We start from the raw sequence: 22,877 nt of genomic DNA, 5'->3' as shown, positions 1-22,877 counted from the left end.
AAGACCTACTGGAGAACAAATAGAACAAACAGCAACCAGGTCTTGACCTCCCCATATCGCTATATCACTGCTTACTCTTCTTGTAAACTAGAAATGAAAATGGGTAGGGAAATCTGCAATGCATAAGCTAAGGATTCAGTTCTGGGATAAGGACAGCACTGATGTATCAGGTGCAGGACAAAGCAGTACACCTCAAACCATCACTTCCTGTCAGAACGAGATGGGGCTGGCACAGATTTAAGATGGGGTTCCCAGATGTCACCCCGGAGCAGAAATCTAAATCTTCACCAAAGGGAGCCTGGAACGATCCGTCCTCAACACCTCCACCTGGGTAGCTGTAACAGTGCCCCATCTAACAAAGTGGGGTTCTTCCCAACACACGCACCATGCCCAGTGTCAGCACATACAATGCCAGTCAGCACAAGGAGCCTGCACTTGGAGGCTGATTCCAGCAATAAGCAAAGCACCACATTGCAACACTCAATGCTGCAAAACAAATTCTTAATGCTCTTCAAGTCCTTCAGTAACACCAGTAACAGCACGTTACTGAAACTGGTATTTCTTGACTTCACGAGAAGACATGAAGCAGCAAGTCACATACAAAACCAGCCTACTTTGTCTCAGCAACATAAGTTTATAAATGTACACTAATGAGAGATTCACAGAGAATCTCTCACCCATACCACAAGGGAGTTTCTATGTCTTCCAGAGTAGGCTAATTTTATTTAGAAGTAATCGTACTTCTGCTAATAATATTACAGCACCTCTTTCACCAGAGACACAATATATTGAAATACAACCCAAATTTATACAGAAGAAAAATAATTGAAAGCACACGATAAATCAGGTAATTTTAAATGTAGAACGTTACATTACATCACAGAATATCCCAACTCGGAAGGGACACAAGGATTGAGCACAACTTCCACAAAGGACCACAAAGGACCACCCAGAATTGTTCTCCAAACGCTCCTTGAACTCCAGCACTCAGGGCCATGCCCACAGCCCTGTGCAGCCCATTCCATGCCCACCGCCCTGTGCTGCAGCCCCTGTCCCTCACCCCCAGCTGCCCTCCCCTCACACAGCTCCATGCCGTTCCCTCAGGCCCTGTCGCTGTCACACACAGCAGAGCTCAGCGCTGCCCTCCGCTCCCTGTGAGGAGCTGCAGCCGCCATCAGGCCTCCCCTCAGCTCCTCTGCTCTGTGCCGAGCAAACACAGGGACCTAAACTTACACGGTGCACTCCAGACCCTTCACTGTTACTGTAGCCCTCCTCTGGATGCCCTTGAATGGTTTGATGCCAGTGGGGCCAAACCTGCAGCCAGTGCTGGAGGTGAGGTGGCACAGCACAGAGCACACAACCCGTTGCCCGGTGGCAGTGCTGGGCCTGGTGCAGCCCAGGCTGTGGGTGGCCCTTCTGGCAGCCAGGGCACACTGCTGGCTCAGGTCTGAGCTGCTGTCAGCCATAACCCCAGATCCCTTTCTGTGGGGCTGCCCTCCTGCCTCTTGTCCACAGGCTGTACACTTATCTGGGTTGGCCCCATCCCATGTGCAGCATTCGGCACTTCTCTTGTTCAGCTTCACGTGGTTGGTGATTGCCCACTCCTCCCATCTGTCAAGATCTCTCTACAAGGCCTCTCTGCCCCAAAAGGATTCAACAGCTCCTCCCAATTTACCGTTGTCCACAAACTTACCAATATAATTTGAAGTCCTACATCTAAGTAATTGATGAAAACGTTAGCCTGATGTAACCTTACTATAGCCCTCCAACCCCAACTTGAGAGTTGGCTGGGAGTTTATTGTTACTGCAGTCATAGTCCTCCAGCTCAGGGCTCTGGGGGTCTCACGGAGCCCATCATCAGTGTTGAAGACAGGTGAAGGCGTCTAATGTTTCTCATTAAATTGATCAACAAGTAATTGTATAAATGCCAAATTACATAACCATAGCAGGTAGTGTATTGTCCAAAAAATCAAAACAGGCTGGCAGAAAAGCCACCAGATACCCCTGTTCAATTACGTAAGTAGAATGTTCTGGGTATATCTGCAGAAATCACCATGTTTGGATTGCACAAGAGATACCAGAAGCTTTGTATTCAACTCAATCCTATATCTGACTGGTAATTACATGACATACATACAATAGGGTTAGGATACGCTGAATGCTTTTTATGTTACAGCTGCAAGAGAAGATGTGACTGTTCCTGCATTTTGCATGTATGTCATTTTTATACTTCACCTCTAAACTCCTCTAACAAAAAATTGCTTTGCATCAGCTGCACAATGTGTTATAAACTCTTGTGGAAAAGAGCAGTTACGTTGCTAGCAGTGTACAGATCTGCAGGTACTTGCTGAAGTAGCATTTTCCCTCTTCAGCTTTCAGTCTGACTCCTGCCATGAGACATGCAGATTACACCACAAAGAAAGCCATACTGTATATAATGCTGATCTCTCACAATTCTAAATTCATACACAGCATTCACGGCATACATTTAGAGGCAGGAGGGCAGCATTACCAAAGGTGATTTGCAAAGACAAGAAAAGCCCTACAGACAATGGCTTTATTTTAGAACCAACTAATACAGAATTTATCATAGGATCATAAAATGGCCTGGGTTGAAAAGGATCCCAAAGATCATCTAGTTTCAACCTCCTGCCACGGGCAGGGTCGCCAACCAGGCTGCCCAGAGAATCAGCAATTCAGTATTAGTATTAGTATATATATAAGGTATAAGCTTTCTTAAAACCTGTAGGAACTTTGGTTGTTAGTTTTAACTAGAGGGTAACATGGTTTTGAGTTACAGTACCCTTTAGGCACAGGTCTTCTGAACTGTGGTAGAAGCAACAATTCCTGCAATCCAGGAAATCGCTTTGATTAAAAGTAGTGCAGCGGCTGCAAATTCTTAATGAGTAATTATTTGAATGTGTGCATGTTTATTACAAATGGTCATCATATTCATTCCAAAAAGCCATAATGTTGTGTGCTGTCTCATTGGCTTTAGTACTCCCAGTTTCACTTCTAGGAATTAGAGAGGTACAAAGGCATCCATAACATCCAGCACTTGGGCCATGTACAAAGGCAATGTAAAACATGGAAAAATATTGTGAAGCTTTGTCAAGAAAACAAAATAACTCAATTGGGTGGCTGTGATACTTAGGTTTTAGAGGGTTGGAATTGGATTGGAGAAAACTGCATGATTAGACTAAACTAAGAAGCTAATGCAAAAAAGGATGCAGGTTATTAGTCTCCAATGAGTGGTACAGTGTGCATACTAAAGCTTGAAATGTTAAGTAATAACAAACACTGAATTCACAAGGCATGAAAAAAGAGACAAGTTAAATGCTGTTTAAACCAAGTCTTTCAAATTTAGAAGTGTAAAATTCAGGTCAAACTTAGAGCTTTACTTTCGCTAGTGTTTCAGCTAAAATTTCAAATAGCATCTATTTGGAAATACACTTGGAAATCTTTACTCAGGATCTGAACTGATAATGCTATAGGACTATCATGCCAGGCAATTACCAACACACTGCTAAAGGCTCTACATAAATACGTTTATCAGTAATTCTGGCATGTGCTCATTGCCTGTACAACAACGAAAAAGTCCTTTTCATGAAGAGAAACAGGTATTGCACAAAGTGAGTGTTGTGTAAGTTCACTTCCTTCACACCTAAACAGGTTTAAAGAGGAAGAAACCACAACAATAAAGCCAACACTGGGAATACCAGGCAATTTTGAGAAAGAGAGAAAAAGGACTTAAGCATGAGATAAGAGGTCGCCTACTCACTTCTTTTTTCTTTCTTTTTAAATTTTCCTTTCTTCTTCCCATGCTCCTTTTCATCATCAGATACTATATCTGGAGGCTCATGCAAGCTGTCGTGAGGTGGCGAAGGCTCACCGGTACGGTACAACCCAGGGAATTTGGTAGGGCTGATCTCTTCAGAGCTGGGAGTACGAGCAAGACCCCCACTGTGTTCTACCCGACGGTGTTCACTGGGGCTGCTGGTGGGAGGCAGGAAGCACTCGGTCATTCTGATTCCCTGATATCAAAGTGAAATCTTCTGCTACCTGTCCATCACACCTGTAGCAGGAAAAAAAAACAAAATGAAAAACCATGAAAAAAATGCTAACAGTCATTTTCAAAGCACTTCGTTTAGAGCTCTACCTTGGAAAAGTAACAAACATCAATGCCTTTTACAAGGAACACTCCACCTGATGTCATGAGGCAACAATAAAACAGAGCAGGCCTTAAGCTTAGTGCTTGCAGAATCTAGCATTAGCTGCCAAGTCATGCTAACACAGTAGGAGAGCTGTTATTTTAACCAGCTTTGCTTTACACCACACCAAACATTATGTATTAGTATCAGAATATAGATATAGATGTAGAGAAAGTCTTACAAAATTCAGAGGCAGTTGTTATGAAACAGCTAACTTTGCATCTTGAAATAAAATAGGGTTGTTTGGAAGCTCAGAGTATCTATGAAGACTGCATTTGCACCAAGACCACTTTCATCTTTCTCAAGCATATTTTATAAATGCAAATAAGAACTTGCTTAACCTGTTGCAGTAAGAGAGGGGAAAAAAAAAGTCCTGAAATCAAATCCATCATCTAATTATGCAAATGTAAAGAAGATAGAACAAGAAGAACTGTTTGTTTTTTTTTTTCCTGGTATGCAGCAATCAGCACTCCACCTTTGAAGAGGCTACACCAGACCCTCTGTACCCAGATCCTTCTGTGCTGTTTCATAGGGAGTTCTGGCAAAATTAAAACTAAGATGAAGATTGCTAAAAGAAACCAATACGTAAATTCCCAGTAATGGAACTCATTAGCAAAGAGCACTTCCCAATGTAGATGAATTTCAGGAATTCCACAGGACAGTGATACCACATGGAATGTCAGCTTTCTGAATTTGGCCCTTTGTGACTGAACACCGCTCTGCCTGGAGCGAGAAGCTGCACTCCATGACCTCTGTGGGTGCCAGAGTGTTTTACGGTTCTATGAAAAAATAGAGCAAATCCCAAGGGTGGAAAACAGCCATTTCCTACACCTGTTAATACACTTAAATGACAGGTCAAGTCACAGTTACATGCTAACTTGAACTTTAATCGAACTTAAGTCTGTGCTGCCTTGCTGCAGCTTAAAAGCCTGCTAAATCTACTCTAAGATAAATAGAAGGGAAAACAATCATTTTTGAAGCTGCCAGCTCCATAACCTGGTTGTCTGTGCAGCCATACAATGTGCCATAGCAACCACAAGGATGAGATTAGGAAGGAGGTGCTCTGCAGACAGAGATCAAGGTGACTGTGTAGCCATTGCCTCAAATTGCCTCAAAGATTCCACACAAACACCACATAAGACCTATCTCCATGAGAATTATGTTATTGTAACAACATATCCAGAAATAACAGCTCAGGCTTCTGCACCAGCCATCAGACTCTGCAGTCATCTCTGGTTCTCCTGCTGCTTAATGTAGACATGCTGAGTAAACATCAGTCAATACTTTGCTAAGGAAGAGAAGCAATCACAGATAGTATTTTATAAAACCCATATTTAGGGAAACGGGATACCTACTGGCTAAGCAGGAACTCCTGACACATCACACACACTGGACTAACTTGTAGCAGAAAGCCTCTTTTAAGGAGAACAGCATTAACACGACACAGAGCCTTTTTCTTTTCTGACCTGCTGCTTGGGTATTTTCATATTTTTCACAGATACTGAATATTGCATTGCTGTACTAATTTGATACTGTGTTTAACGGGTAAGAATACATTTCAGGAGAAACATCTTAGCCTTTACAGCTCCAGACTTAGACATACCAAAAGACCTTCAACTACGTTAAAGCACGTTCAGTACTACCAGTGACACAGACTGGCAAAACTGTTGCGTCTCACCCGAGTATCGGATCTGCAAAATTTGTTTACATCACCTGTTCTTAACCCAAAAAAACTCTACAAGCCCAAAACCAGAGCTGAAAGGAGCCCTATCAAAATCTACCAGAAGCTATTAACAGCAGACAGCACTTCAACAGCAGCTCAGGGACGTAAATTAGAAACACATATTTTGTAGCAAATAGGGTAGACCACGTCTACAAATGGGTCTGTGCTTAATGTGGGCAAGAGAGGTAAGTGCAAAGAATCCCTGTTCAACGCAGAGGAGTTGGATGAGACAATCTGTAAAGGTCCCTTCCAACTCATCCAACTCTGTGACGGAGGGTGAGAACGACGTCACTGTCAAGGCACACACAGCAACCTGGAAAACATGTCAGAATCAGCCCATCCGTTACACAGCACTCTGCAGTTGTGTTTTCCTCAGTTACTCAGCTCCTGGGGGCTCATTTACAGATCGGCAGAATAAGGACAAACATAATATGGAATGGTATTTTGCCAGGCTAATAATCTAGATGCGTCCTGCTAAGCGGCTTTTGTTGTTGCTTTTGAATTGTTTCTAAACTCTCATCTTTCAACTGCCTGTATGCAGACCAGAGTGAGAAATTAATTACATATGAAGAGAAGTACCTCGCTGCAGATCACTCACACAGTGCTTATGGAAATCAACAGTTCCTCAGATAAGAACTCAGATAGGGCACAGTAAGGCATGGGGTTAAGATAAGAAACAAAGCAGTCATGAGATCTTTTATATGATTCATTCTTTATTTCTGCTAGCATAGAGACACTAAGAAAAAAAAAACAATGTATATTTGTAAATGCAAAATTACAGTGCACCTGTGTTTGTTTTGTATGTTTTGTTTGTTTTACAGCCTTAAGAAGGCATTACTACCCTATACCATAACTTCCCACACCTTGAAATAAAGGAGCAACTCCATCACGCTCAAACTACACCATGGCTTATCAGAAGCAGACCCTTAGGCCTACCACAAACATCTCCCACTCCTACTAATGGATGTTCACATACTATTACCACACAAATCTGTGCTTCTCCTCTGGCTTTTACAGATATTTACAGATATTTGCAAGACATGGCGTGACTGAAAAATCACGGGTCTTCTCTGCATTTTGAGAAGGAATGCTCCTAATGGGCTGATCCTCCTGCCAAACTCTCCCTCACACTTGACCCCTTCTTCCCAGTCCATGACTGCTCCAGTCCGAGCCTGCTGCTCTTTGCTTCCAGTTGCTTCTTTTCTCACTCAGTCACGAGGTTTAACAGCCCACTGCTGACACATTAACACCCCTTCTCCTTCCCCCACCCCAACTGCAGTAGATCAGTCACAAGACCCCTTTGTAGCATAGTTCAGCTCGCTACCTGCTCCAGCAGGTTCCTTCTGCTGAGCTGGCCGGTGGAAGAGCTCAAAACAAGCACTGTAGACAGAAAGCAGAGGAGCAACAGAACCATGGTGTCACAAAGGCAACCTCCCCTCTTTGCGCGGTTCATGTTTGTGGTGCTGCAGACACAGCTTCATGACCCAAATTTCACCTTGTTCTTGCTATTTTCCTCATACCTACAAGCTTCGATTTCTTTACCACTCACTGCTGGTACTCCCACAGTTCCAGTCTGATTTCTTTTTCATCCTCAGCACGTCACAACACAGCGTGCTTTGGCCTCTGTGACCCACACTTTTTGCACAGTCTCACCCACTCCTCTCCCTTGATCTTCACTCGGTCAATTCAGGCTGCTTGCTTGCAGATACAGCTCTACCTCTTCTTCCTCCTTTTCTCATTAGCTACTGGTTCCCATTTCCTCCAAGATACTTTTCTCTGCTGCAGTCATTCTATTCCTCCTAACTACAGACCTTCTCACCTCATCCTCATTTCTCCCACCAGCCTTCAGTCTCTCCCAAGTAATGTAAGAAATTATCATCTTCCCTACCTCCCTTCCCACAGCAGACTCCCACCAGTTCCTGCTTGCTCGATATTTCATTCTTCTTCCCGAGGAAGCCAATAAAATTGTTATATGACAACAGCAGAGAACTTTTCCCAGTCCCAGTGCCGGCTCAGACGCAGCTACTCTTGTCAATATCCCAAAATGCAGTTTCAGAAAGCATCTTCCTGCTCAGCATGGATCTGATATTCATCACTGCACGTAAAAACAAAAACCTGTTACTGAACGCGTGCAGAACTGTAACCTTTCCTCTGTTCCCCAAAGAAGTGTCAAATCCAAATTAAAAAGGGTTTTAAACCTGGGAGACAAAGGTATATCCTTAACACAAGGACTCCAACATCTTTCAAGACCACAAAGACAGGAACATGGGCTAGGGAGAAAAAGAGAGATGCCTACAGAGCTAAAACAACCTTGTTCTTGAAAATAGTACAATTCTCTTCTAAAGTAAAATAAAATGATATAATCAGCCCAAAGAAAAACAATGTAAACAAGTAAAGTTTGAGAAATCCGTAGGAAAAAAAAAAACCAAAAACAAATAGAGAAAGACATAACAGACAGTTTTAATACAATCTCACCTGTTACAGTGTGACATAAAAAATGGCATTAACACATTAAAGAGAGGCAGAGTTGAAAGACCAAACTCACAGTTCTTTCATGCAGTATAAAAGTATATAAGTATACTTACAAAAGTATAAAACCATTATTCAATTTTGCACCACACTGAGACTTTGTACCCCGTAACCAATTACAAGAGCTGAAGTAAATTAAAGCAGGTGATTGCATGCACAGACGCTGTTTTGTAAAATTACTGAGCAGAAAAAAGGCCACTGGGAATTCTGCTGCAATAGTAGTTATGTAAGACCACATCCGAAGCACGGCGGGTGTCCCCCATGTCGTCCCATGTCCTCACACACAGCTATACTGAGAGATCTGGATGATGCACTGAAAATAGTGCCAAGAAGTCAGCAATCAGAGGAAGGAGGTCAGCTGTGAACACTCAGCTGTCAAAACGCACTGTCACAGCTACACAAAAGCAAGATCCACAACACAGCAGCACCTCATCATTACCCGTCTTCAGCCCAGAAGATGTGGCCATATGTGACAAAGTGATGTTATCCAAAGACATGCAGCATGCTGCACTGGGGCCAAAACCACCCCAGCAATAAGCAATGTTCCATTTTTTGAAAGCAGTGAGCCAGAAAAGAAGAAAAACTACCAGTTGTGGTCAAAGCACTTCGGAAACAAAGATGACTTAGGGACTAGATGACAGAGTAATAAGTAAGTTACTGCAGTTCATGCTGTCACATAGCAAACTGACATCTATTTTATTCAACAAACACTGCCCTTTTCTTTGCTGAACGGGGCAGCGCAGCCACAAGAAGAGAGAGGGAAGTGCATCATGTAGGCAGGTAAAGCAAGCTTAATATTTCACAAGTTGGAGTAACCACACAAACAGCATTAAGCAACTCTCTCATGTGTCATTCACTTACCATGACTGGGATTAACTAAAGCTTCAAGAAGGGTCTTTAATTTGGATGTTGGGTTTTTTTTGTAGAACATCATTCAACTTCTAAACCTACAAGTACTATACAAGATATGTGGTACTGTAAGAATGACAAAAAATTTAATTTAAAAGTTTGTAATCACATAATTCAAGTTACACAAGGGCAAACTGTTTTTTTTCCAAAACTAATGCCAGCATCAGAACAGCTCTAAAAGCAATATAAATAGATACATGCATTTTCTCATTTAACTGCATTCTGCTGTGATCACAGTACCATGCAAGGCATCTCAAATTCTGAGTCCATACCAGCTCAAAGGTGGTGACAGATAAACACATTAGCTGTCCAAGAGAGCTACAACACATCCACATTTGAATGGACTGCTGCAGGACCAGCTCACATTCCAAATATATAGCAGTATCTGAGTTACTCCCTTTCACCAAAAGTATTCAGTCCTTCTTTACTCCATTCATTAGGGAGACAATCTGCAAATAAACACTAAAGTAAATAAAGCAATATCCAAGACATTTCAGAAACACCAGAAACGTGCTTTCCCATCACATGATGATGAAATCTCCAGATATGTGGTAACATACACCCTTTAATTTAGTTCACTTCAGGAAACGCAGTACGATAGCCTCTAGCCTACTAATTCTGTAGACCTCATCAGGATGCCATTTACAGGCTACTTTCTATATCTATCTTGGGAAAAACAAATCTTGAGATCCCTGGGGGAGAATTAAGTGCTTTCCTACAAAGCATGCCCCTAAAACGAAAGAGTGTAACTGCATAAGGAAAAGTCCCTGACCACTCTGTGATTCTGCCTTCTGCCTTGGCCAGGAGCGAAGAATATTCCTGCAGCCCACACTGACTGTTCTGCTGTATCACCTTCCTTCCCTGCTGCAGCCTACCATGACGTGTACATCCAACTGCCTGTTCCACAGCCAGCTAAAGCAGGTAGGCCAGGGGAAAACCTAGGCATAAATAGAGTGCAACAATCAATCCCTTATAGAAACATAGAATTGTTTGAGTGGGAAAGGACTTTTAAAGGTCATGGAGTCCATCTCCCCTGCAACGAACAGTGATGCCTACAGCAAATCAGACTGCTCAGAGCCCCATCCAACCTGACCTTGTGTGTCTCCATGGTTGGAGCATCCACCACCTCTCTGGGCAGTCTGTTCCAATGCTTCACCACCCTTACTTCAAAAAATTTCTTCCTTACATCCAATCTAAACCTCCTCACTTTTAGCTTGAAACCATTTCTCCTTGTCCTGTCACAACAGACACTGCTAAAGAGTCTGTCCCTTTCCCTCTTACAGCCTCCCTTTAGATAATGAAAGGCCACTATCAGGGCTCCCCTGAGCCTTTTCTTCTCCAGGCTGAACAGCCTCAGCTCACTCAGCCTGTCCTCATAGAAGAGGTGTTCCACCCCTTACATCATTTTTGTAGCCCTCTTCTGGATGCCCTCCAAGTCTCTACTGTACTGAGGACTCCACATCTGGATGCAGTACTCCAGGTGAGGCCTCACCAGCGCCGAGTGGAAGGGCAGGATCACCTCCCTAGACCTGCTGGCTGCACTTCCCTGGATGCAGCTCAGGGTACGGCCGGTTTTCTGTGCTGCGAGTGCACACTGCTGGTTTATGTCCACCTTTCCATCCACTGCTACCCCCACGTCCCTTTTGACAGGCCCTTCCCCATGTCCTCCCCCAGCAGAATCTACTGTCATGAAAACGGCTTCAAACTGGAACATTATATTATAATCACAGCCATAAATAAGAGATACCCTTGGAAATAACTGGCAAGAGGAAGTGCTGCTGTTTAATTTTTCTGCATAGCATGTTTCCAAGAAGTTACAAGCAGAACGTCTGGACCCAACCTCATGAGGCAGACAGGTGCTGTAACTCTGCTTTTGCAGAGTATTTTGACTAGTTGGATACCTCCATCACAACTGCTGCTGCCCACACAGAGAATAAATCCTCATTTTTCAAACTTCTTGGAAGACAGCTGGTTCAGCGTTGGGGATTTTCCAATCCTTCTGCATATCCCGCTCCCAGTTCCCATGGTGTTGCTGCCACAAAATAACCCAATCCCAGCACCTCCCCTTATCTTGCTCAAACCCAGCATACTAATTGCCCATTCAATGCTTTTGTGTCTCCTTTTCCCAGGCTGAGCTACACCTTGTCTTTCTCACAACCTCCTTCTCACCACCCAGGTGTTCAGCAGTGAGAGCCGTGCAACTTCAGTTTCACCATTCCACTTCACACCCAATGTCTCACCTAATCTCAGCTCCTGGCTGCTCACCGTTTCCCAGGTTTTCCCTTGCCACCTTCTATTTCTCCCACATTCAATTCTAATTATGGCTTCTGAGAAGTACAGCCCACCCATGTGCAAGGAAATGTGGGAGGTCATCTCTTGTAAGTCTTAAGTTGTCCCTCTAAAATACAGATGGCATTAACAAGGCTAACCTGATTACTGAAATGTTTGTTCATTACAGAAACGGGATTTTTATTCCCTGCCAGCTTAATTCTCAGAAACAGCTTGAAGAATTTGGTTTGTGCTTTTTAAATTTAGAACAGGAAATTTTACTTTTACCACATAACAGATAAAGAAAAATGTAGTAAAAGGTTGTGGGTTTGTTGGATCTTCTTTTTTTTTTTTTTTCACAGAATGGCCTGTGTTGAAAAGGACCACAATGATCACCTAGTTTCAACCCCCTGCTATGTGCAGAGTTGCCAACCACCAGACCAGGCTGCCCAGAGCCACATCCAGCCTGGCCTTGAATGCCTCCAGGGATGGGGCATCCACAACCTCCTTGGGCAACCTGTTCCAGTGTGTCACCGCCCTGGAATTCAAACAGTTTCAACAAATATGGGATTATCTCAGGTTTTGTTTGCCCTCTGGACTATCCACAAGTTTTGTACAATTCTCATCTCACCTCTTTTGAAGAGCTCTCTGGCCACCAAAGGAATGCAGCCAGTCATACAGCATGACCTAGAGAATTTAAACTAATTTTTATACTTCCACCAGGTGCTGGACCAAGATGACAAATCTCTTATTACAGAGATTTCAGCTAGTGCACTCATTCACTCACATTCTGCTCCCCCATCTCAGGCAGCTCCAGGACAGCAGTGCACTTAATGGAGTCAGTTTAAAAAATAAAAACAAAACCACTGAGTAACTGAACTAATAAAAGTGCCAAGAGTCTGGGTTTTTTTCCTTATTTTTATTTTAAAGCGTCCCTGTTCACTGCAGGGGAGTTGGACTAAATGGCCTTCAGAGGTCCCTTCCAACTCCAAGGATTTTATGTTCCTATATGGACTATTCAACTCTAAGGCCTGCAGTTCCCAGAAATAAGTTGGAAGTAAAAATAATGCCATACAAACCTTTACGGTTAAAACCACAAAAATTAAGATTCTTGAGTTTCATATTTCCTTTTTGCCACCACATACTAAACAGACAAAAAGTTCTGCAAATTGCAAGCTGTTGCTTGAACTGACAACCCTATAACATAAGGAGAAACTAAAAACAGCTTTACTTGGATGCCTTTACAGTGCAACACATGACACAGATGATCAGTTTCTATAGATGATTTCTTTCAAGTTTAAAACCTCGCACAATGCAATAAAATGCAGGCAAATCATACCAATGGTGAACACCAAAATAGAACTATGGTGGCTGAGACAGAGCTCATTCTGCACTGGCAACAGAAGGGAAAAACAAAGGAAGACTTTGATCTAGAGAAACTGCTCATATAACAGCTTCTCTGACCATTTTTTAATGATTATTTACTAATTCTGTCTCAGCCAAAATCAAAGATGTTCTAGAAGAGTCTTGTATAATATCAAGCTAACGCTGGTGGCTGCGACCTTGAAACCAAAGAAGGAAAAACCTCCCATCCTGCCTTCACCAGCATTTTATTAGGTCCACAAGTAAAATCCACACTAAGATGGGACTGCACTCAAATGCTTTCCTAACTGAACTGTAATAGACAGGAGTGACATTTTTCTGTCACAGCAGTTTTAGCAAAGTCTTATTATGCAGTTTAATACACCAAAAGATTTTTTTTCTGGTCTAGCTCATTTCATTTGGAGATCCATTTCGAGTCATGCCAACAGAGTAATGGTTTCACTGGCCCATGTTATACCTGCAGGATTAACACCTGCTGGAGTAGATGGTGATGCCTATCTAACTAATGCTATATGCAGAAGGATTTTGTTTAATAGAATAATTTTTGTGAGTTTCCCCATAAAAATGAAGACCATATGATCACCTCTGATCAGGCACATTCCCACTAAGGTCAATGACAACTCTTCATCAATACCACATGAAGCACTTGGCCTTTATGCAAATTTATAAATGGTGTTATCTTGTTCAGTATATCTGGAACTGGGAGTTTGCTACCTCTGCCCTAGATTCACTCAACAGCCAAGGGGAAAGTCAGTGTAAATATGTATAAACTTAGTAGATTATTCTAATCAACATCATCACCTCCTGGGCTGAGATGTTGCAAAATGCCACACTTAAGCACTGAAACACCCACAAGCATATACAGGGCAAGGAGGCTGTAAGGCAGGAATTACCCCCTGCAGCCAGCTGCCACCCAAGGGGCTCTCCCAACCAATGTCCCCAGTAGACACAAGTCTGCCCTCCTGAAGGCCAAGGTGGCAGTTTTGCTGATCCCCTCCTGACTTCATGAAGAACAAGGAACTCTATCATTTCATGGTTGCTATGCCCACCAGCTCTCAAACACATCTCCCACCAGTCTCTCCGTTCAGAAGCAGCGGGTCTAGTGGGGAGATTCCCCTGGCAGGCTCTCTTACCAGCTGTGTCAGGAAGTTATCTTCCACACACTCCACAAACTTCCTTGATTGTCTCCCTTCTGCTGGGTTGTACTTCCAGCAAACATCAAGTAAGTTGAAGTCCCCTATGAGAACAAGGGCTAGCAATTAACCGACAGTGTGCCCAGGTGGCCAAGAGGGCCAACTGCATCCTGGTCTGCATTAGAAATAGTGTGGCCAGCAGGAACAGGGAGGTGATCAGCCCTCTCTACTCAGCACTGGTGAGGCCTCACCTTGAGTATTGCATTCAGTTTTGGGCCCCTCACTACAAGAAAGACATTGAGGCCCTGGAACGTGTCCAGAGAAGGGCAACAAAACTGGTGAGGGGTCTGGAGCACAAACCTTATGAGGAGCGGCTGGGGGAGCTGGGATTGTTCAGTCTGGAGAAGAGGAGGCTCAGGGGAGACCTCATTGCACTCTACAACTTCCTGAAGGAAGGTTGTGGTGTAAAAAGGTCTGGCCTCTTCTCCCAGGCAAATAGTAGGACCTGAGGAAATGGCCAGAAGTTGTACCAGAGGAGGTTTAGGTTGGATATTAGCAGAAACTTTTTCTCTCAGAAGGTGGTCAGGCACTGGAATGGCTGCCCAGGGAGGTGGTGGAGTCACCACCCCTGGCAGTGTTCAAGAGGCGCCTGGATGAGGAGCTATGAGATGTGGTTTGTGGTACTAATAGGAATGGGAGGGTGGTTGGACTGGATGATCTTGCAGGTCGTTTCCAACCTTGCGATTCTGTGATTCTGTGATTCTGTGACTTCCGCCAGCTGCTTTTAAAACATTTCACATGCCTCTTGATGCTGGTAGAGCAGTCTATAACAGACCCCCACCAGGATGTCAGCCTTGTTAGTCTTCCCCCCAATCCTCAACCATAAGGAATAAACCTAATCATGAGCTCTGAGCTCTACAAAACCAAACCACTCCCTAACACACTGAGCCACCCCACCACCTCTCCTTCCTTGACTGTCCCTTCTGAAGAGCTTACAGCCATCCACTGCAGCACTACAGTCCTAAGAGGGATCCCACCACGTTTCAGTGAGGGCAATTAAGGCATAGATTTCCTGCCACGCAATGGCTTTCAGCTCCCCTTTGTTGCCCATGCTGTGTACATCAGTATAGATGCACTTCAGCTGGGCTATTGGACACGTCCCAGCCATGATGCTGCCCCAGGCTCACATCTACTGAGTCTCCACCTCTAACTAAAAAGTTGATTAGCACACAGCACAGGACCACACAAGCTCTGGCTGCCATTCCCAACCGTTGTCTGCACAAGAAGAGTCATGCTATTTCAAATTAAATCAGTGCATGTAATTTAATGGAAGACTGGTATACACCAGGCCAGAATAATGTCATCATACTCCCCCATGTCAAAACCAAAGTATTGAGACTCAGTTAACATAAAGCATTTTTAAGAGTGGTGAAATCCTTGCTATTAAGTGCTAATAACTGCCTCGTGTGAAGTACCTGTTACAAATGTCTGTGTAACTGACTGCTTTAGTGATACACACCAATCATGGACTGCACTGACATATGGCTGCACGCTCTAGATGTTGCAGAATTAGGATTTCAATCTGCATGTAGGTATAGCAGCCACGGTAATTGGCTGAACCATCCAGGCAAAATAAGAACTGCCTCAGCTCCTCTTTCACCTGGAAAGCTGCATTTCATTTTCTCCAAGAGCTTTTAAAACCATTTCCAAAATAAGATAGATAATAATCACTTGATCTACGAGCTATGTAGATTCTGGAGAACTGCAATCCTAATTCCGAAGCACAACCTGGGAAAGATCATTTAAGGTTAGCTTACAAGTCCCTAGCACACAGAGCACTTACAGAATTTGGAAAGATTAAAACGTGTGAGGAATAAGAAAAGGTAAAACCAGTAGGCTGAAATAATCCAGGAAGCTTATGGGGAAATCTACTCATCAGTCGTTTGCTCCCCAGAGTCCTCCACTTTCAGTCCATTCAATCAATGAAAAGAAAAAAAACAACCCTCCACTGAATATGAAAAGTGCTCTAGATTGCTTTAGAAGAACAGCGTCACTTCTGAAGTAACCATAAGCGAGAACTAAAAGAGGAAGGTGACAGAAAACCATGTTTTCAACATTCCATTGAAAAATACATCAGGCTTTATAAAGACCGGTGTTACGCTTTTATGTAACAGTTGGTTCACAATATTTTCTGATTTCTGTAGTTTCAATATCTCCCAATTTACAATGTTACATCAGGCAATACTACATTTACCCTCAGTATTAATTAAGCTATTAATTTCAAGTTATTAACATTTTTTTAACATAATTGTTATTAATTAACTCTGTTAGAGGGAAAAACAACCAATAATTAGATTTCCACAGATAGCAAGATAGGGCAGAAGAACACTATTAATACAAGAAATGAGAGTTTCAGTACTGGTACATTTAACTTCAGAATTTATATTTTGCATTCAGTGTACTTCGTATTGATAAATATCTCAGAATGTATTTTCACTGCAATATTCAAGAAAATGCTGCACTCAGAACAGCGATATAAATTCATATTTAAAACACACGTGGACAGGCTGGAAAGCCTAGTTATCAGGGTGAGCTAAATGTTACATTTCACTAAAAGATATTACAGAAATTATATTGTAAAATTACAGTTTCTAACTCTCAGATGTAACTCCTGTTTTAAAAAGGTAGGTGTGGTTTTAAAGAGAAGTGCTTCAAAATCCTTGCTGAAGTTTTTGTGAAGAAAGCACACTGCAGTTTTTGTCTCTGATATTTCCTTTCTTATAGGTGTCACACTGACAGCGCTGTCATCAGCTCTGGTGTCTTTAAACCCATTCATCCCATTCAAGCCCTGGCTGTTCCACTGATCGACGCTCAGACCCAGAAGCTCCTCCTTCCTGCCAGATGTCTTTTCTCCAGCAAGAAGCTCAGTGATACCACATACAAAAGCCCAGGCATGCTATCGGAGCAACAGAACAGGAACTAAGTTTCGAGCACTGACTTGCACCAGATCATACAGACAGAAGCACGGAATTTTCAGACTATAGAGCACAAAAACGAACCCTTTCCCCCAGAAGCTAAATCAGTGCATCTCTACGCACTCAGGCAAGGTCTTCAGCAGGGCAGACGTCTGTGATCTGCATTTTTGTTTGCTTTGTGTCATGGGAACTACACAAGGAAAGAGATACCTAACTGTATTCTCTGCTTAAATACATTTATTTACTTATCACAGGAAATACTACTGGCAGGCAGTGTTTGGCTGCTCAGCTATTCACCGAACATTGTGATCTCATGTTTTTGAATTGGCAGATCTCAGTCTCTCATACATGCTTGGAATTCATAGATAAGATAAGGAAAAAAAAGCAACTTTTTTTTTTTTTTTTTTTTAAATTTACAAGTAATAAGCTACATTAAGAACCCCAATCACATCCCCCAATTTGGTCAAACAATACATGACTGTTCCTGGTATGCTACTTTCACATAACACGGAACAAGCCCTAATTTTTTTTTTTTTAATCTGTTCTGGAAGAATGGAATCATTGGGTCACCACCCTTACTAAGGTGATACCCCCCTTTCCAGCCCCCACAAGCAGCCATCCCCCTTACAACACAGTCTGAAGAAGGGGGGAGCACAAGAACCCTGATGCTACTCGGCCTCACAAGTGGCCTTGTGAGCTGCTGCCAATATCAGAGGTTCTTTTGCTGCACAGCACCCTCACAGCTTCACCCAACTTTATATTTGCTCATGTCAAGACCAAAAGGTGAGGGACAGGTCCTGTTGGCATCTCTACCTGTGAGCACTTGTGGTGGGCTTGGCAGGATTTTCAAGCCCTACAAATACCTTGGGCAATGGCACAGGCTGCTCAGGAAGGTGGTGGAGTCACTATCCCTGGAGGTGTTCAAGCATCGCGCGGATGTGGCACTGAGGGACGTGGTTAGTGGGCATGGTGGGGATGGGTCGGAGGTTGATCTCAGATCTAGATGATCTCAGAGGTCTTCTCCAGTCCTAATGACTCTGATAGGTTGTTGGAATGGGCAAACAGCCTTCCCTTTGCTACAAATCAACCTGCATCCTCACCTTTGTCGTCTCTGCCACAGCAGGCAGAAGACACACTAGCTACTTGGACAACAGTCACTTCTCAGCATCACCGTGTCTGGGATCCTGTCTGAGCACTGGCTGCTTGCAGGCTCCTGTCAGCCTGACCGTGTGCTCACTCCGTTGTTCTGGTTTCCTGTTACTGGTGTGTTTTTTTTAAGCCAGCAGTTTGTGAGGTGAGGTCCACAAGGCACTGGTGAACAGAAGAGCAAGCCGATAGATTCTTTAGGTGAAAATCTGAAGCCAGCATATGGCAAACTGACTATTTTTAAGGGTGGTGAGTCATTCAGTGATTTAAAATAATCAGACGTGTTAGTTCAGAGAAAGGCTTAGTATGTTACACCAGGCATACAATTAACGAAGATAAGTGTCATACTATACTTTATTTTGACATTTTGAGGCCAGCCACCTGACACCAAGCTTTGTAGAAGGAAACAACATTTGCATTTGTGGGTATTTATTACTAAACAACAGCATTTCTTCATATAACTCTGACATAGTTTCATCAGAAATAGCAGCATGTGCTCCACAAGCATTCAAAACCTTGCTGTTAGAAAACACAGCCGGAACATATTAGGGAAGTGTCTAAAAGGTACAAGTGAGATCAGAACTCTAAAGAGTACATATGCACATCAGTTTCAACTACACCTACAGCTTGGAAGCAAGAAAGCAGCCACTGCAATACCAATGCAACACATCACAATACAGACACAGAAAAAATGGAAACAAGCCACCATACAGAAGAAGTACCTGTATAGCTACAGTAATACATGGAGCTCTACAATGGAATCATTACTTTCCAAGGAAGATAACAACACCTCCACTCCCCCAGTTGTACCTTTGCTAAGAGAGAACAATGCCAGAATTGCAGTGCATTCTAACTTAGAGGCAGCTCTTTCTACCATTTATTACATGCATGAGAAGAGTAAAAAACAACTGATTTTCTCAAAGTTAGAAATAAGAGCCCTAGAACAGATAACCCAAAGTTCCCTTCTTATCCTTTATAAGGAGCCTATTCTTTCTTATTTTCCTTCTCTGTAGAAAAAAGCCCCTACAGAGCACGCGTCACACTGACTGTACAGGACTATGAACTGAAGAAACAGCACACCATGCTTCATAAGAACCTGTCCATGACATTTCAAATGGCATCAAAAACAAAATAAACGGGACTCCTTCGTATTTTTGTTGTTGTTGTTCAAGCTTGCTAATAAACTCACATCCATTACAATCCTGGGTCATATCCAACAGAGCCTCACTGTTATGCTCAGATGGGTGCATTATAGCTGAGGTTCACAGCTCACATCATCACAGAGCAGTTTGGGTCTAAATGGGTCCTTAATGCTTATGCAATTTCAACCCTGCCTTCCAGATGAGAAGTGGGAATAAGAATTCAATTGCTGCTGTCTTGAAGCACTAGCCAAAACATTTACACAAATCTGCTTTAAGCAGCCAACAAAATGGTCCTACCTCTCTATTTTTTATTATCTTCTCATTAAGGATGGCCAAGATACTGCATGAACTGAGGGTGGGGGATGAGCACGGCGTTCTCCTGAAGGGATGCTTTCATTTGATCGGTGTGCTCGTGCCCTAACACACGCAGTCAGATCTGCTCTATTACTCACGCACCTCACGCTGATATTCTCCGCCTGCCGAGACACGTTTTCAAAATAACACCACGAAGTAGCCGACAGCGTGCAGAGCACTCGACAAACGCACAACAAACTCAACGCAGACAACTTGCCCAACACGCGGAAAAACGCCGATAGCGGTAAGGGCTGCTCGGACGGGACCTCCAGGTGAAGGCGAACGGGCGGACGGCTGTCCCCAGCCCCCACACGCCGTCCTCTGCCCGGCGGCAGCCAACGGGCCAGGTGAGCGGGAGGGGCCTGAGGCGGGCAGCCGGCCGCCGGGCTGAGTGAGGGGTTAGGCCCCGGGTCAGCCCCTCCCCCGCCCCTTATCCCTGCCCCCCTCCCCTGTGCCAGCCCCGGAAGCGGCTCCCTCGCCCTTCACAGAGAGGCGAAGGGTCCGAGACAGGAGGCGTCCGCACTAACCGTCGGGGTCCCGCTCGCTGCCGCAGCGGCTCCGCCTCGGCCTCACGCACGCGGCTCCGCCTCGCGCTCCATCCCGCCGCCTCCGCCGCCCGGCCCGCAAGGACGGCTGAGGAGAGGCGCGAACTCCACACCACGCAGGCGCCGCCGCCCTCGCTCGCACCGCCGCTCGGGGCAGCGGCTCCTGCCGCCGCGCATGCGCAGGGCACCCGGGGGCGAGAGGCGGGGTGAGGGAGGGAGGCGCTCTGCGCGCGCGCGGTGACGCGAGAGAGAAGCGGAAAGTGGAAGGAGACTCCCGCGCGCAGAGCACTGTGGGCATTGTAGTTCTCTCCGGGATGCCTAATGAAAGCGGAGTGGGGCAGCTTCCCGCCAGCCGGACTACAACTCCCGGCGACGGGAAGAGGGGAGAGAAGAGCGACAGTGCAGCAGGCGGCGGCGCTGGGTGGAGCCGTGGCGCTTTAGTCCGCTCGCCTCGTCTCGTTTCTAACGCCCCACAACGGCCGTGCTGGGGGCGGCAGCTGATACTGTGAGAAGCAGCGTGCCCTTGCTATTCCAGTTCCAGCGGCCTCCTGGCCGAGATAAATTAACAAAGCTGGGTCAAGTTCACAGAAACCCTCGGGGCAGAGAACCCCATTTGAGCAGGTTTACAAGGAAACGTAAGCATTAGCGATGTCTTACTGAAGCCTCAGTAAGCCACAGTCCTTAGAATTTGTGACACAACTGGCGAGATACATGGCATGTGAATACAGCAGCTGGCACAGCTCCATGGATGTTTACACCCAGCCCGCCTCGATAGCCTTGCTGCTGAGTTTTACGCTGATAGCCCGGAAGCGAGCAGCCATCATCCTCGTGTAACCGCTTTGAACTTGAATTGTCTGCGGCTCCTCTTTGCTGCTCTGTGGAGGGTGAGAAAATGGAGAAACGCTGGATGCGGCATGAGGAGACCTGTGCCAAGAAACACATCTCCATCTCCACATGCATCCTGTTTACAGAGATATTCAAAAGAATTTTGTATCCCTCGTCTTTTCTGTTACGTGAAGCACCTGCGTATCTTGAATCCTTTTCAGGATTCCTAACCAACAGGGGAATTTGTTTCAGTCAGAAACAGCCCGATTCATTCCCACAGCCTCGGACATAATCCCTGAGCTTTTGGACACATTAATACAGTGGCAGCGTGCCACCTGCTTCATTTATTCACTTGAGATTCAATGCTTCTTAGTCCCTGTCAAATGGGCTCTTTGTGCAACCTTCTGTGGTAATGTAAGAGGTCCCCCACAGGAATTTGTGCTATTCAGTAGGAAATACAAAGGGGAGGGTTGTAAACACTCCGATTAGTGTTGGAGCACAGAGATATTGTTGGAGCACAGAGATATTGTCTCCACAGCGTATTACATAACCATGCGACTTCCAACTTACCTCCTCCCTTCCAGAAGAAACAGTTTAACAGCAAGTACTTGCTGGTGTATTTAACTTAACATCACAGCTAATGTCTTGGGGTTTTTCGCTGCACAAAGGCTGTATTACTTCTGGCAAAAGAAGAGAGGAAGGTTACTTCAGAAACATCTGTAGTAATTTGAGATGACTGCCTGTAAGGATCTCCACTTGAAGTGAGGTCGCCAGAGGCTCTCAGCTCTGGAGAATGAGCATTATCAAGGCTGCTGCCAACACAAGTTCACACACAATGGGCTCATCAGCTAACGAGCACAGAACGAATCTTCTCCCATTTTTGGATAAAGACAAATGAGTGATTGTGTGCAGAGCTTAGTATAACAGTTTACTGCCGTGTTAAACACATTTGGATGACTTCTGACTTCACAAAACTCACTGTGGTCTGAAGCTTACTTGAGGGAACGTTCTTACCCTACACACCCTATGTTTATTTAATTCTTACTGTTTTAAGGGCAAAGTCGAGAAAAGATGGCAAGCAAAGCGGCAAGCTCTCTGCAGTGACTCTCCTAAATGTGCTAAGGAGAATACTAGAATTTTGGGAAGCCTTTTTGTTAGAAAATAGGTGGGAAAAAACAGCTGTGTAAATTAGTAATTCCCTGCCATTTTCTCAGGAGATGCTGAGTTTGTCTTTTTATTAAAGATAATGACACATTTTATGGCTGGCTGTCTAAAAAATAGTGCCTCAGAAGCCATTTTAGTATCTCGGGTTCTAAGTTTGTCCATTGTTAGAAAAAATTGCTCCTTTGAACAATTAAAAATGCCAAATATTAGCAGATTAATAGGCAGAGCAAGTTCAGTATCTCACTGGCATTTGGTCTGTGTGATCGGATCTGCTGGTTCCATGATGGACTCCATGGCAGTGAAGCACTGTGAAGTCCTTTTTGCTTATACAGTTAAAAGAGCTGTGCATACAGTGGAAACCAGAAGCATCTTCCAGCAATCAGTTCCTTTACATCACCAAAGGCCAAAGCAAGTACACTCATGTTAGCACAGAAACCATCAATCTTACTTGACTAACCACATACTTGAACTGAAAGCTGAACGTGAAATATTGCAATGAAACACCTGTTCCTTTAAAGGTGAAGAAAAGCTGTGGCAGAACTTGAAAGAAGGGCATTCTGTTCAAAGCGA

At 44.2% G+C, this 22,877-nt stretch overlaps 1 protein-coding gene across 2 annotated transcripts in view; it reads right to left on the bottom strand.

Annotated features, from left to right (window-relative positions):
• The window catches only part of RALBP1 (ralA binding protein 1), a 31,447-nt gene extending 11,062 nt beyond the window's left edge, over window positions 1-20,385 (bottom strand). The window contains exons 1-2 of one of the 2 annotated variants that reach the window (XM_042833768.1): window positions 20,301-20,385; window positions 3,782-4,075 (exon numbers count right to left, since the gene is read on the bottom strand). In XM_042833768.1, coding sequence (XP_042689702.1) covers window positions 3,782-4,025 — 244 coding nt within the window. In that variant the 5' untranslated portion in view covers window positions 4,026-4,075; window positions 20,301-20,385. Of the gene's footprint in view, window positions 1-3,781; window positions 4,076-7,822; window positions 7,917-20,300 lie in introns of those variants that run through there. The other variant, XM_042833777.1, reaches the window with a different exon arrangement.
• Between the last annotated feature and the right edge of the window lie 2,492 nt (window positions 20,386-22,877).

Source organism: Centrocercus urophasianus, unplaced genomic scaffold (genome assembly GCF_019232065.1).
Source record: "Centrocercus urophasianus isolate 14NV4802_14NV808 unplaced genomic scaffold, USGS_Curo_1.0 seq_11, whole genome shotgun sequence".
Lineage (NCBI taxonomy): Eukaryota > Metazoa > Chordata > Aves > Galliformes > Phasianidae > Centrocercus > Centrocercus urophasianus.
This window is presented reverse-complemented; position numbering and strand designations above follow the sequence as displayed.